Source organism: Scyliorhinus torazame, chromosome 21 (genome assembly GCF_047496885.1).
Source record: "Scyliorhinus torazame isolate Kashiwa2021f chromosome 21, sScyTor2.1, whole genome shotgun sequence".
Lineage (NCBI taxonomy): Eukaryota > Metazoa > Chordata > Chondrichthyes > Carcharhiniformes > Scyliorhinidae > Scyliorhinus > Scyliorhinus torazame.
Window position 1 is genome coordinate 120,094,499 of NC_092727.1, and position 15,464 is coordinate 120,109,962.

The window sequence follows — 15,464 nt, forward strand, 5'->3', positions numbered from 1 at the left end:
TTAGCACTGGGACTGTGGAGCTGAGGACCCGGCTTCGAATCCCGGCCATGGGTCACTGTCCGTGTGGGTTTTGCACATTCTCCCCGTGCCTGCGTGGGTTTGACCCCCACACCCCAAAGATGTGCAGATTGGGTGGATTGGCCACTCTAAATTGCCCCTTAATTTGAAAAAGAAATAATTGGGTACTCTAAATTTATAAAAAAAGAAATGTGTACCCTCACATTTTTGGTATCATCCGTCTAAATCTTCTCTGCACCCACTTCCAGTGGCCCTGTAACTTTTTAAAAAATACAAAATGGTGACCAGTGCTGAATACGGTACTCTTATGATTTATAGAGGGGTGGTGGATAAAGCAATGGTCCTTTACAAAAAATGTTTGCAAGATAGAATTAAATACTAGGATCTGTTGACCTGACATTTTATTTTTCAAACTTGCCTTCAGGTGGCTTGTCACCGGTCGCTGGCTCACCAGCTGTCCTTAGACAGCAACGCGTCACTGTCTGAGTCACATGTCGAGTTCTTCGATGCTGAAGATGTGTTGCTGTCGGCGTGTTCTTCTGACAATGAGGTAAATGAGTCCGGTCCTTGTTTCCGCAATCTCCATGAATGTCAGGAATTAACAGATTTGGGCCTAATTCTTTGGCTGCGCAGAGGCTTTCTCCACAGATGTAGCCATAAGCCATCCATCCCAAGTCCGCTTTGGAATTGACTCATGGGCCGTGCTCATGTCAACCAAAGCAGCGATGAGCGCAGTAAAACCGGAAAATACAGACCAGAAAGCATCTTTCGAACAAAAAGCTGCCCTACGTCTAAATAGACTTATTAGATCAGAGCCGGAAGGAGTTAGATGGTTTTAACAGTTTTTAAGCAAGTAAGGAGGGGAAAGAGGAAAGAACAAGAAGAAGGTCTGCGATGGAGTGCAGGGTAAGAGTCATTAAATGACTAAAGAGATGGTGCAAACTAAAGGGGTTGGCGATGGGACAAGTAAAGAAACAAACGATGGATGCAGAGGGAGGTGCAGGTAAGTAAATACGTACTTACTTACTAAATACTCACTCATCCGAAATTCTGAAAACAAAAAAATTCCAAAGTCTGCACTACTTCGAGCGCTGATGTGACGTTGCGAGTGAGAAGGCTCTGGGAAGGATCCCGGGCAATGCACAGGTCCCAACGCGTCACACGTGCACATTATCACATTATATTGCGAAATCCCAAAAATTTCCAAAATCCGATGCACACTCAGCCACAAGCATTTGGTGAGGAATATTCAAGCTGCCTAGGTGGTTATGGCAGAATCAATGCCAGCACCTGCTGATCTAGAAAATGGGTCAGTGGTTATAACCTTAAAAGTTGCCGAAAGAGTTGAGTGGCACAGGGTGGCACAGTGGTTAGCACAGGTTCGATCCCGGTCCTGCGTCACTGTCCGTGTGGAGTTTGCACATTCTCCCCGTGTCTGCGTGAGTCTCACCCACAGCCCAAAATGTGCAGGGTACGTGAATTGGCCATGCTAAATTGCCCCTTAATTGGAAAAAAAGAATTGGGTACTCGAAATGTATATTACAATAAAGAGTTCAGGCTGAGAGGGTGTAAAATGTATAATCGAAAGATTAAACGCTGTTCCTCGAACTTGCATTCAGCTTCATTCAGACAGTGTCTGGGGCTGAGGGACCAGATCGAGAGTGGGATGGAGAATTGTAGTCGCAAGCGACCAGGGACCTGATGCAGACTGGACGGAGGAGAATGATGACCCAAGGATAAGCACGTCATTGTTGCTGCAACAACCTTAGGTTCGGAAAGGGATAATTGCCAGATTCATTGCTGCTCTCTGCTGGTTGTTGGAAAGCTTGCGTGTCTACAGGGCCCGGCTCAAGTGTGTTTCCGCCTCATCATTGAGCAACCTAATACCCGTTGCAAAAGGTGAACGTCTGGCCAAACCAGCAGAGGAAATTGTTTATGGAGTCCGTATTGGTGGTGTGGAAATTGTTGGAGAAATTCAGTTAAAGAGGTTTTGGATCTTTCCTTGCATATCAAGTCACTCATCATCCTGACTTGGGACTATATGGCCGTTACTTCACTGTTACTGGTCAAAATCCTGGAACTCCCTCCCCAACATGTACCTACACCACATGGATTGCAGCGGTTCAAGAAGGTGCCTCACCACCACCTCCTTGAGGGCAATTCGGGATGGGCAGGAAGTCCCTATCCCGTCACATCCCATGAAATAATTTTTCTAAAATACACGGGGAGCAATTCTCACATTTGTCTTGGGATAATACTTGTCTTGAGAGCATTCCTGGTGCTGCATTTTGGACTCGTATGCCCAAGTTACCTCATGTCACTGTCTTCAAAATAGAATATAGATGTCTCTTAGAAAAAGATACTTTGAGACCCAAAGTAACATCAGTGTTTGAATATCGTTTACGGTATGATGTCAGTATAAATCTCTGAAGACTTTTGAGTAGGCTCTGGCAATGGATAAAAACAACAGACTTTAAAATTGCACATGGAGCTCATGTGCCTGTGAGAGATGGATCAAGAAGAATAAAGTTTGTGTCTTACGTTCACACGCTATTGTTATGTTACGGGTATGTCTCCAGAGACTGACAGAGGGACCAGAGAGCTCCCAGCCCTGTGTATTTCCTTGGAAGTATTCCACTGATTCTTATTGAGCCTGTGGGAAGCACATGGTGTTGAATGGTCATAAATTGATGTGTGGGCAGCACGGTGACGCAGTGGTAGCACTGCTGCCTCACGGCGCCGAGGTCCCAGGTTCGATCCCGGCTCTGGGTCACTGTCCGTGTGGAGTTTGCACATTCTCCGCGTGTCTGCGTGGGTTTCGACCCCACAACCCAAAGATGTGCAGGGTAGGTGGATTGAACACGCTAAATTGCCCCTTAATTGGAGAAAAATTAATTGGGTATACTAAATTGATTCATTTTTTAATTTAAAAATTGATGTGTGAGGAATAATGAATGGGATTGCCACACTGGCCAATTGGACTATGTTTTTTTTTTTTTGTTTCCCCACAATATTTCCATTTATAGGCGACACAACATAAAACTACACTGGAAAATTATTCCCTGGGGTTGGCGGGAACTCTTCTGGAAGTATCCGACCGTTGTTGGGATATGGATTCATGGATACCTTGCTTCCCAACTGGCCAGACTTGGTGCGTGAATGGCAACATTCTGTTTGACCATTGCGCTCATCCTTGCTAATTCGTATCCGTCCCTCGCACAGCGAACACTTTCCATGCGAGTTACTGAACTGCAATGGAGACGAAGAACCATTTTTAAAAATGTATTTTATTCCAAATATATTTCAAAGCACAAAAACATAAATAAGTCAGAGAACATTCTCCACATCTCACGGCTTACAGTTCGTACAGAACCCCCCCCCCCATGACAAACAATTCCTCAAACATGGTCGTGAACAGTCATCACCGTGTCTCAAAGGCCTCCGCAGATCCCCTCAATACAAACTTTATCTTCTCCAACAGGAGGAAGTCGAAAAGGTCCCCCAGCCAGCCCGTCATCCCCGGCGGCATTGTCGACGGCGATTCCAGCAAAATCCGCTTTAAACTGGATCAAACACATCTTTGCACACGAGCAGTCGAATTCACCCTGTGCAGCCCCCCACTCAACAGGAGACTAGGAATCATGGCTGACTTCTTTAACCATAACTTTCCCCAGCCCAGGATCACCGAAGGCTAATCGGAACGCTCCAAACACAGCCAAATTATGGCTGGCTAATCGGCCCAAACAATTAGCCCCGAGTCCATATGACCTAGTATCACTTTTCTAAATATATTTACCACTAAGTTAGCTCAGAAACTAGATACCTGGCTCTGACAGTTAATTGGTATAAGCATGACCTTTTTAAATAGCAAACAAAACCAGGAATCACTCGTTGAGGCAGTGTGTCTACTGTTGTGGGCCAGGGTTTAGAGAACCCCAAAGTGCATCATGGAGTTTACCTGACCCACAACTTTTACTAGATTGTGGTATGGGGAGCACACGGCCCACTCTACAGGTGTGGTACAGCAGAAAGGGAAAAGTATTTTTTAAAGCAAAACAATGTTTATTCTATGAACTCAAGTTAACCTTTTTAAAACATACAGTGAACATCTTAGCAAATATTAATTCAAATACAACCCCCAAAGAATACAACACTAAGTAATCCTTTAAGCTTTCCTTTTAACATCCTTAAGACTTAAAAGCACCTTTTTACAGAAAGACATCAGGCTTAACTTCACTACTAAGAACAGTTACCACGTTGAAATCAGCAAATGAACATCCATAAGCTTGCAGAGATTCACAGACATCCTGCTGTGATTGCAGCTTCTCCAAAACTAAAATGAAACCAAACCCACCCTGCAGCAAAAAGCCTAAAGCGAAAGTAAAAAGCTGACAGACAGCCCAGCTCCACCCACTCTCTGACATCACTGCAGTAATAAACACCCATTTCTTAAAGGTACTCTCCCTACAGATATTTATATACACACCCATTTATAAACACCCATTTCTTAAAGGTACTCTCACGTGACACTACTCATTGAAGCTCACAACACAGGAAGTGTCCATTCAGCCCATCATGTTTGAGTTTGGAACATCCCTGTCTGTTTTCATGGTTAGAACTCATTCAGCAAAATACATCATCGGCATTCATTTTTAAACCTGTTGTAAATCTTAAAGCACTTTCCTTTGTCACAGATGTCGGATGATGACGACTCCACCACCAGCGAAATTACCAACAGTAACTCTGAGGAGAATCTAGACACTGTGGATGTATCCATTCAGGAACTGACAGGTTCGTTCGTGTTAAAATCAATAATATGAGGGACCATCTGCACATTTTGAAATCTGTGCAAAGTAGCTGCAAGTTAGTGCAGCAATTATATCCTGAGATCTCCATCCAGCGCAGCATGTTACGTTCAACTTGTGCCAGAAATGCTATGTCCTAGAGCCCCATCCTATCCTCCTTCCTGGATTCTGACTCTAGCTTGGCCTTCACAAAGTCTTTGGGGGCAGCACGGTAGCATTGTGGGTAGCACAGTTGCTTCACAGCTCCAGGGTCCCAGGTTTGATTCCCGGCTTGGGTCACTGTCTGTGCGGAGTCTGCACATCCTCCCCGTGTCTGCGTGGGTCTCCTCCGGGTGCTCCGGTTTCCTCCCACAGTCCAAAGATGTGCGGGTTAGGTGGATTGGCCATGATAAATTGCCCTTAGTGTCCACAAAATGTTACGTGGGGGTTACGGGGATAGGGTAGATACGTGGGCTTGGGTAGGGTGCTCTTTGTAGGGGCCGGTGCAGACACGATGGGCTGAATGGCCTCCTTCTGCACTGTAAATTCTATGATTGTTCCTCCAAAACATTCAATCTCAGTCCTTACAAGTCTCGCCTACACACACTTCAACTCATTTAGAGCTCTCCACCTTCCTAGAGAACAGACTTTTTCCCTCTTAGATTTAATTTTTTTTTTGTTCTCTTTTTCTCTCTCTGTCCCATTCCTCTGCACAAAGTTCTTGCTCGCCGATTGACTGCCATTGTATCTCCTCGGCTCGGTGTCATTGATTTTCAAAGATCTTTTTATTCCGATTCTTCTACTGTGTCTTCCCGCCGATCTGTTTAACCTCGCACCCCGGTGTCTGCATCATCTGTCCTTCCCATTCCTGTCCTTCCCTACTACTCCCCTGGCCTAGTTTGATGCTGTACAAAGACAAGGGCAACCCACAGTGACTGCGAGACCTATTGAGGCATCCCACTGCTGAGCACTCTGCGGAAAGTATTTACCCGTGTCGCCCTGGTCAGACTGTAGATCCTGACTGGACGCATCTATCCCGAAAGCCAGCATGGTTTTTAGTTGGAAGATCTACAGTTGACATGACCTTCGCAGTCTGGCAACTGGAAGAGAAATACCGTATACAAAGGACACCGCTATATACTGCCTGCATCATTCTCATCAAGACATTCAACCATGTGAGTAAAGACAGTCTATTTACGCTGTTGGAGAAAATGTTCCACCCTCCTCAGCTGCTCAATTTGATATCCTCTTTCCATGATGGGTAAGATCACCTGTGATGGGGCCAAAATCAGAAACCTTTGAGATTCACAATGGAGTCAAACGGGTTGTGTTCTGGCACCCACATTCTTTGGCATATTCTTCTCTTTGCTGCTGTCATATGCTTCAGGTCTACAGAGCGTGTCTACTCAGACCGAAACTTACAGGAATCTGTTCAACGTTGCTTGACTGAGATCCACCTCAGGTCTACAGTGCGTGTCTACTCATAACGAAACTCACAGGAATCTGTTCCCGTACCAGCCTCCCCGAACAGGTGCCGGAATGTGGCGACTAGGGGCTTTTCACGGTAACTTCATTTGAAGCCTACTTGTGACAATAAGCAATTTTCATTTCATTTCATTTCAACGCTGCTTGACTGAGATCCAAGACAAAAGTGTGCCAAGTCCTCATCAGAACGTTGCTGTGTGACGATGATGCTGCACTAGCATTCCATACTGAGGGACACCTTCAGCGGCAAATGGACAGAATCTCTCAGGCTTGTAGAGTTTGGTTTGATCATCAGCAATAGAAAGACAAACGTCGTGGTCCAGGATGATTTTATTTTATTCCTTTCTTGAAGTTACAAAGCAAATGTGCAGAGTGGGCAGGGCAAGCCCTTAATCCATCTCATTACTTGCTCCAAAAAGCAATTCAAATTGGTCTCCAGAAGAGAAGATATTAGATCCAAGCTGATAGGAACAGGCAGTACACCTGATCTTGGGCTTGATCTTGGCCAAAAGACTGAGGAGCGATCATGGTCCAGAATGTTTCCACACCGCCATCTGTCAGAATTGACGACGTGGCACTGAAGGTGGGTCCTAGCCTCACATAGCTCAGCTCCACAATTATCAACAATCTGTCACTTGGTGCTGAAACCAATACCGGTTCACCAAAGGTGCAACTGTTATGTCAAAGTTGAGTAAGAGAGTGTGGAGCAACCGGAACCTGACCAAAAACATCACCTGTGAGTGCACCAAGCTTGCATCCTCAGCGTACTCCTCTACAGTGGTGAGACCTGGACAACATATTTTAGACCCGCGGAAAGGCTGAACATGTTCCACCTTCACTGTCTCAGATGCATCTCTTGGCAGAACAAGGTCACCAGTTTAGAGGTCCTGGTGGGTGCCAATACTGGCATCCATCCAAAGGCCTTCTGGTTGGTGCATTGTGCACTGGGTATTGGCTTGCATACCTCCGCTACAAAGACATCTGCAAGCAAGATATGGAGATGGCAGACATTGACGGTGGCAACTGGGAGACAGCGGCTGAGGGCCTTGGCCTCTGGAGGCTGACTGTTTGGGAAAGCTCAGTTGGCCGAGAAGACGGCCCAGAGAAAACGGGGGCCAGGGAATCGTGTATCTTCCCAGCCCACTGTTATCCTCAGCAGCCAATTGGGACAGAGTCTGCCACGCCGAAGTGTGGCTCCTGAGCCAAACCAGGTGATGCTTAACCTAGAGTTGACCAACACGGCACATACCATCACCGTACAGGACAGAAGGCTGCCACTCATCTTAAATCTGTGTCCTTTGGTTACTGCCCACTTGCCATTAAAGCAGTTTCTCCCCGTCTACTCTTAACTTTCGATGCCTTTATCACCTCTCCCCGTGACCCTCCTCTGCTCTAAAGAAAATATCGAGAGAGAGAGAGAGAGCTCACTGGGCGTAAACACTGGGATTTTTGAGGTGACAAAATAAACCACAAGCTGAAGGAAATGGGTGGCGCAGTGAGTTGAGCTCTGCTGCCTTTAGCAAGATGTTTCTTGTAAGTCGCAAAAACAAAATGAGGAACCAAGGGGTCGGGTGAAGGGCATATTGCTAAGATTGGGAGGAATAAAAGATAAGATGGTATTAGTCTGGCTAGGCTTCAAACATCTGAAGAATGTAGGAGGGAGGGGTGCAGTCCTGGGAATGGACTTCCTGAATTCTGTTTTTGCCAAGTGAGATGATCAGTTTAACTGCACAACACAAACCAGTCTTATGCTGTGGATCCAACCTAATTCAAAAAACATAGCGAGACCGTTCTAACTCATTTCGTGCAAGGGATCCGTGCAGCAGATGTAGGTCCCATGCTGGCCCTGGGGGAGGGGGAAGAGGAGGCGATTGAGAGCCTGGTTAGCTGTATTGTGAAGCCATCTCATTCCACCGTGCTATAGTCCCTCGCGTTGATGCACGCAACCTCTTGCAATCTGACGAAACATCCAAGGTTAATTACGGTAGCTAACCTGACAGTTCAATAATACAAAAGTGGAGAAAATGTGAAGTATTCCATTTTCTTAGGACTGACGTCCCTTGCCGAAAATACTTGGATAAACTCCAAGAATGAAGCTCAGTATGCAGACCCTTGAATATTGCATGAAAGTGACCTCTTTTCTCATTCCTTTAATTTGGTTCTCCCTCTCTCTCTCTGGTGGTTGGGTGGAGGGTGGAGAACCCTCGACAGAATAGTAGTATGCGGTCTCTGGTTGAAGGAGGTCTCACGATCAGATCACCTCTGGGATGAATCTCTGCTTTGTTCGACATCTCCCCCTAGTGGTCCGGTTGAGATTTTGAACCCTCGTGTATCTTGGAGATTGCTGATCTAATTCTTTGCACAAACTAAAACTTCAGTTCCCTTCAGTGTAATCAAATTTTTCGCCCGCCTCACCGCCATCTCCCTCAGCCCTCTGCTGTAAACCGCAAACTGTTCTTTCAACATTGATTTCATCCCTGTCCTTGGGCCACTATCTCAAACCGAACCAGACTCTCCACTGCTCTGCAACCCACCAGTAACTCTACACCTCTCCAAATCGGGCCCCTGGTGCAAACCTCACTTCCCTCGCCTCACTGTTAGGGCTCTAAGCTTTGGAATTTCCTTCCTAAACACCCTCGCGCCTCATCTATCGCTCTCCCTAAAGCCAATTGCATTGACCAAGTTTTAACCTCCTTTGGTTTGAAGTTTAAAAGGTTTCTGACTGCACTCCTGCAACTATGTTTTTTAAAATAAATTTAGATTACCCGATTATTTTTTCCAATTAAGGGGCAATTTAGTGTGGCCAATCCACCTAGCCAGCACATCTTTGGGTTGTGGGGGCGAAACTCACGCAGACACAGGGAGAATGTGCAAACTCCACACGGACAGTGACCCAGGGCTGGGATCGAACCTGGCACCTCGGCGCCGTGAGGAATCTGTGCTAACCACTAGGCCACCGTGCTGCTCTTCCTGTAACTATGTTAACGGCGCTATATCAATGCAACCTATTGCTGCATTTGCCACTAGGGGCCATTTTCCTCTAAATTATATTTTGTCAGCACATTAAAATCTCTGAGTTAACTGGTTTACTGTTTCGTTGTGTGAAACTCTGGGCCAGGAATGCAAATTCATGAAATCGACTTTGGAAGTGTGGCTTCTTCCACACTTCTTTGAAGTTTGTCACTTCTTTGGAGTTAATTCTGTTTCATCAATTGAACGATCTGCAGAGAAACTGGGGTGGTCGCCCACAGATTGAGTGGGTGTTGGAATGGTGCATGCCAAAGCGTTACCTGCTTTAGCACAGTGGGCTAAACAGCTGGCTTGTAATGCAGAACAAGGCCAGCATCGCGGGTTCAATTCCCGTACCGGCCTCCCCGAACAGGCACCGGAATGTGGCGACTAGGGGCCCTTCACAGTAACTTCATTGAAGCTTACTTGTGACAATAAGCGCTTATGATGATTAATGCAGATCATATAGATTTTCAGCAGTTCGGAACTAGGTAAGCAACCAGTGATTATTAGCTAAGAGAAAAGCCAATCTACCCGAGCCTGGTTGATTATATTTCTCCTTCTTTAAGAAAACTGCGGCTGTAAACTTAGCAGAGAGAGCTTTCGCCAGCAACAGGTGACATTTATATAGCGCCCTTGACGTTCCAAAAGTGCCTCATTCGAGTAACCATCAAATCAGATTTGACATCGGACCATATGGAGGTGCGAGGACAGAGGGACGAGTCGCTTTGTCAGAAGGGGAGGTTTTATGGAGTATCTTGAAGGAGAAGGGAGAGACTTGGGTAGGGAATTCCAGAGATTGCGGCCTAGGCAGCTGCAGGCACATGCATGCGCCGGAATGAAGGAACTCAGTGATACGCAAGAGGCCCGAGCTGGAGGAATGCTGAGATCTTGAAGAGATGCAGGACTGGGGGGGGGGGGGGTTACAGATGTGCGGAGAGGGAGGCTGTGGACTGATTTTGGGGGAGGGGAAATCCTCCGACAACAAGGGCTTCTGTGTTTTGTGCGTTAATCACGATGTGGAGATGCCGGTGTTGGACTGGGGTGGGCACAATAAGAAGTCTTACAACACCAGGTTAAAGTCCAACAGGCTTTTTTCAACTCACTAGCTTTCGGAGCGCAACTCCTTCATCAGGTGAGTATACCTGATAAAGGAGCTGTGCTCTGAAAGCTAGCGATTCGAAACAAACCTGTTGGGACTTCAATCTGGTGTTGTAAGACTTCTTATTGTGTGTTAATGATATCTGAGTTAGAGAACCCGAGACCAGATTAAAACCTCCCATTTCTTTTTTCTCCTCTAAATTGTAAAGCAGCAGAACCTCCGAGCTGCAGTTCCGTTGATGGGATTCAACGCCGGACATGTCTCCCAGCTGCAGGCCCAAACCTGAGCAACGTCAGCCTGTGGAACGTCCTGAAGAACAACATTGGAAAAGACCTGTCTAAGGTCTCCATGCCGGTTCAGCTGAACGAACCGCTGAACACGCTGCAGCGACTCTGTGAGGAGCTGGAATTCAGTCAACTTTTGGACACGGCAAGCAGGACCTCCGATCCGTTTGAGCGCATGGTAAACTCACTAATCTGCTCCGTGCTATCAAACAGCTAGGTGGGTGCTGCCACCTCTTCAAACGAGAGAATCTGGTTCCTTCCTTTCACCACCGATATGAATTTTATTTTATTTGTGTCTTTATGTCTTTGTTCATCTGTGGGATGTGAGCATCGCTGACAAGGCCAACAACTATTGCCAGGTTTGCATGTAATTGGCAAGGTCACCTGGGGCGTCCTACCTGCAAACCCACTAAGGGGGGGACACTGTAAAACTCTGCCCTTGGTGAGGGACCGATCCGAATGAGCGGGATTCTGTGGTAATACTGAATGATGTCTGTCCCAGCTTGCTCTGTTTCTCTCTCTGCACTGGCTCAATCACAGTTACCGCTTTCCTTATTTTCCTGCAGATTTACATTGCTGCCTTTGCGGTGTCGGGATATGCTTCCGCTTATTACAGAGCGAGGAGCAAGCCATTCAACCCCGTCCTTGGCGAAACGTATGAATGTATAAGAGAAGATAAGGGTTTTCAGTTTATTGGAGAACAGGTATTTATTATCTTCACTGGCGTATTCTCACTTTCCTCCCCCTCTCCTGAAGGTACAGCTCCAGTTTACAAATTGAAGGTACCCCAGCCAAGGGGCCACATTTTTTGTGCGTATTTTCTGTTTGCTCTTGGTGCATAGGTAGGCATTTATTTCCCACCCCAATTGTCCTGAGAAGGTGGTGGTGAGCTGGCGAACTGCTGCAGTCCACGTGGTGTAGGAAGGCCCACGGTGCTGTTAGGGAGGGAGTTCCAGGCTTTTGACCCAGCAACAGTGAAGGGACGGCGATATATTTCCAAGCCAGGGTGGTGTCTGGCTTGGAGGGGAACTTCCAACTGGTGGTTATCCCATGCATCTGCCGCCCTTGTTCTTCTAGGTGGTAAAGGCCATGGGTTTGCAAGGTGCTGTTGGAAGAGTCTTGGTGAGTTCCTGCGGTGCATCTTGTAAATGGTACACGCTGCTGCCACTGTGCACCAGTGGTGGAGAAAGGGAATGTTTTAGGTGATGGGTGGAGTGCAAGCCAGACTGTGAGCCGTTTTGAGCTACTTGACTTTGGAAGACGCCATCACTGTTTGCAAATTATTGCATCCAAATTTTTGGTTCTCAGCAGAAGGAGTTTGCAACTCGGAAAGAGCGGGGATTCTCCTTTGATTCTTTCCCGCCCCTCTTTGTTCCTTCTTTCACTCGGGCGGAGTAACAGCCACATCGTTCCCTACCCAGTGGCCGGCACACCCCCCCCCGGGATGAACTCACTGAGCACTGGCAGAGCAGAGACCCGCTGGGTCCTGCCTGGCTCCGTTTCACACAATAATCTCTGCCGTGTTCCACTACGGCTGCTGTTGTTATGCCCAAATAACATGAGCAGCCCCACGCCAGGAGACCAGGCCCACCTCCTTTGAACCGACTGTTGCCATCTGTCAGAGTTGGATCCTGAACATGTTTGTGGAAAATTCAGAGACTTTCATTACAAGTTGACAATTTTCATATCTGAAACAAACAATAGACATGTGAGCCTGTGAATTTGTGATGTGGGCGATATTGATATGAAAGGTGTCGAAACAGCAGAAATTCAAGTTGCACTGAAAGGGAATGTGTACAGGCAATAGGATATTTGATATATTGTTTCAAGACATAGTTTTACTCTGGATTCCAGTCAAATGTAGCTTTCTTTAAGTAATTTTATTCTTTGCAAATTAAACCTAGTTTTCAATGGGTGCAGCCTCTCTGTCCATTTGTTTGAAACAAATTGGTGCAGCCTCATGTTGAAAATGATAATGTTGTTATCAATGTGCAGTGAAGGGATGTGTGTACTTTGGCTCAGTGTTAATGTCACTGGTATTTGGTCTGTGGCTATAACTTCCATTTCTGTGTTGGATATTGACAATGCAAAGTGAGTTCGGGAAGCCTTGATGAGCATCAGTGAATTTCGCGACAAGAATTTTGATATCCACTTCCTCATTGAACCCCCTCTGAACATGCAAATATTTCCTGAACTGTGATGGAAATGAATTTCTAGTTTTAAAATGTGTATCTGTAATATATATCTGCCGTGTGGGCAGCACGGTAGCACAGTGGTTAGCACAGTTGTTTCACAGCTCCAGGGCCCCAGATTTGATTCCCGGCTTGGGTCGCCATCTGCATGTTCACCCTGTGTCTGCGTGGGTTTCCTCCGGGTGATCCGGTTTCGTCCCACAGTCCAAAGATGTGCAGGTTAGGTGGATTGGCCATGATAAATTGCCCTTAGTGTCCAAAAGGGTGGGGTTACGGGGATAGGGTGGAGGTGTGGGCTTGGGTAAGATGCTCTTTCAAAGAGCCGGTGCAGACTCAATGGGCAGAATGGCCTGCTTCTACATTATAAATTCTATGATTCTGTAAATCATGTATTCATTCGCTCGATATGGGCATCACTGGCAAAGCCAACGTTTATTGGTAATCCTAATTGCCCTCAAGAGCTGCTGTCTCGATCCGCTGAGGTCCGTGTGGTGTAGGTACACCCACACTGCTGTTAGGAGTGTGTGTGGGGTGGGTGGGAGCGGCATGAGTTCCAATCAGGAGCAGTGAGATATTCTACTTGACATTCTTCAGGAATGGGAATCAGTGGTAGTGTGGGATGGTTATCTAATTTCCCTTGTGATGGTCAAGAACTGCTTTGTCAGATAAACACATTAGTATCTGATCGTTATCACATTGCTGGGTGCAAATTGGCTGTTTTTCTGCATTAAAAGCGGCGACTGCCCTTCAGAAGTCCTTCATTGCCTGTAAAGATGGCCTGAGATTGCAAAACGTGCGCAATGCAAGTCTTTTTATTGGGCCAGCAATAATAGTTCATAACCTGAATTTAGCTCTGCAACTTTAACTGTGCTCCTGGTTCACCACCTGGTGGTGCTATAGCCTGCACTATCACCTGAGCCTTTCCTTGTAGTTCCTACAAAGCTCTCCAGTCCCCAGCAGTTTTACATAAATTTGGTGTACCCATTTCATTTTTTCCAATTAAGGGGCAATTTAGCGCGGCCAATCCACCTACCCTGCACATCTTTGGGTTGTGGAGGTGAAACCCACGCAAACACGGGGAGAATGTGAAAACTCCACACTGACAGTGACACAGAGCCGGGATCGAACCTAAGACCTCGGCGCCATGAGGCAGCAGGGCTAACCCATTGCGCCACCATGCTGCCCTTGACTGAATATTTACAGTTGTTGGCCTAATCTTTCTCTGCTCCAGTGTCAGTTTAACTCGATCATCTGCAGGTGAGCGGATTAGACCCATGACCTGGATCTCTCCTGTGCAGTACTGAGGGAGCGCGACATGGAGGTGCAGCCTTTCAGTGGAGCTGATAGTCCCCGCTCCCATCTGCTTTGTTTATAAATGAGAAAGAGCAGGATGGTCTGGCCTGTATTCCTCCCTGGTTATTGTGCTTGCTTATGGCAACAGTCACGGCATTTGAAAAGTTACTCGTTATGTCCAAAGAGCTTTGAGACATCTTAACAAATGTGTTAAAACACCCAGCTGGTCAGGCAGCAGCTGGGGAGAGGAAAACCTACCCAATATTTCATGTCACCTGCCCTTGGCTGCTATCGGCTGGAGTTGTGAGTACAGTTGGTGTTGAGGAGGAATGTCCAGCCCTTGGTCGCCCCCTGGTGACTGTTTAATGCAAGCGTGAAGCTAATCCTGGACCAGAACAGAACTGGGTGCCGTCGAGCTAGCTATGCTGAGGCACAGACTGTCCGATGAGGTACCAGCATCTCTGGATCTGTCGCTCACCAGGCAGAGGGGCTGGTTTAGCTGAGTGGGCTAGACAGCTGGTTTGTGATGCAGAACAAGGCCAGCAGCGCGGGTTCTGTTCCCATACCGGCTGAGAATTCTGAATTCTCCCTCTGTGTACACGAACAGGCGCCGGAGTGCGGCGACTAGGGGCTTTTCACAGTAACTTCATTGCAGTGTTATTGTAAGCCTACTTGTGACATTGAAAGATTATTATTTTTAAAAAAAGAAGGGAGGAAAAGGAGGCGGCTGCAGGGAATGGAATGCTGTGATCACCAATTTGCGACCAGATAATGCTGTCCCTCCTAATTAATTTTGTTTATTGCAGGTCAGCCACCACCCTCCTGTCTCTGTCTGTCATGCTGAATCAGAAAACTTCCTCTTCTGGCAAGGTTAGTCTCTTTGGCAGTGGTTTGGGGAGGGGAGGGGGGAAAGAGCAGCTTAATGAGCAGTTTGAAACCATTATCGTGGAAATTGAATCTAAAACTGTCATGGTGGTTACCCGGGTCACTATTTATGATCAATCACGCATCCTTCCATGTAACTGGAGGGACAGCTGTGGGGGTCAGCATTAAATGGTCTTGCTGTCTGCTAAAACCACATGGTACAAAATGTGAGTGCTGATCAGAGTATTGCAGGTGGAGTTATGTGTAGCTTTACTTAAATGTAAATATTGATCAGGGCCAGTTGCTATGGTGCAATAAAGCACATTATGGCAATAATATTCTCGGGAGCCTCCTACTCTCAGCTCACTCTTTTTCGTATTCTCAAAGCTGTGGAGCTTCTTACTTCCTGAGATAGCCAGATTTTCAATCAGTA

General features: G+C 46.7%; 1 protein-coding gene across 2 annotated transcripts in view; it reads left to right on the top strand.

Annotated features, from left to right (window-relative positions):
* The window catches only part of LOC140398583 (oxysterol-binding protein-related protein 7-like), a 114,208-nt gene that overhangs the window by 79,829 nt on the left and 18,915 nt on the right, over nt 1-15,464 (top strand). Inside the window, exons 13-17 of one of the 2 annotated variants that reach the window (XM_072487405.1) lie at nt 443-568; nt 4,713-4,809; nt 10,607-10,860; nt 11,249-11,386; nt 14,974-15,037. In XM_072487405.1, coding sequence (XP_072343506.1) covers nt 443-568; nt 4,713-4,809; nt 10,607-10,860; nt 11,249-11,386; nt 14,974-15,037 — 679 coding nt within the window. The remainder of the gene's footprint in view (nt 1-442; nt 569-4,712; nt 4,810-10,606; nt 10,861-11,248; nt 11,387-14,973; nt 15,038-15,464) is intronic. The other variant, XM_072487406.1, reaches the window with a different exon arrangement.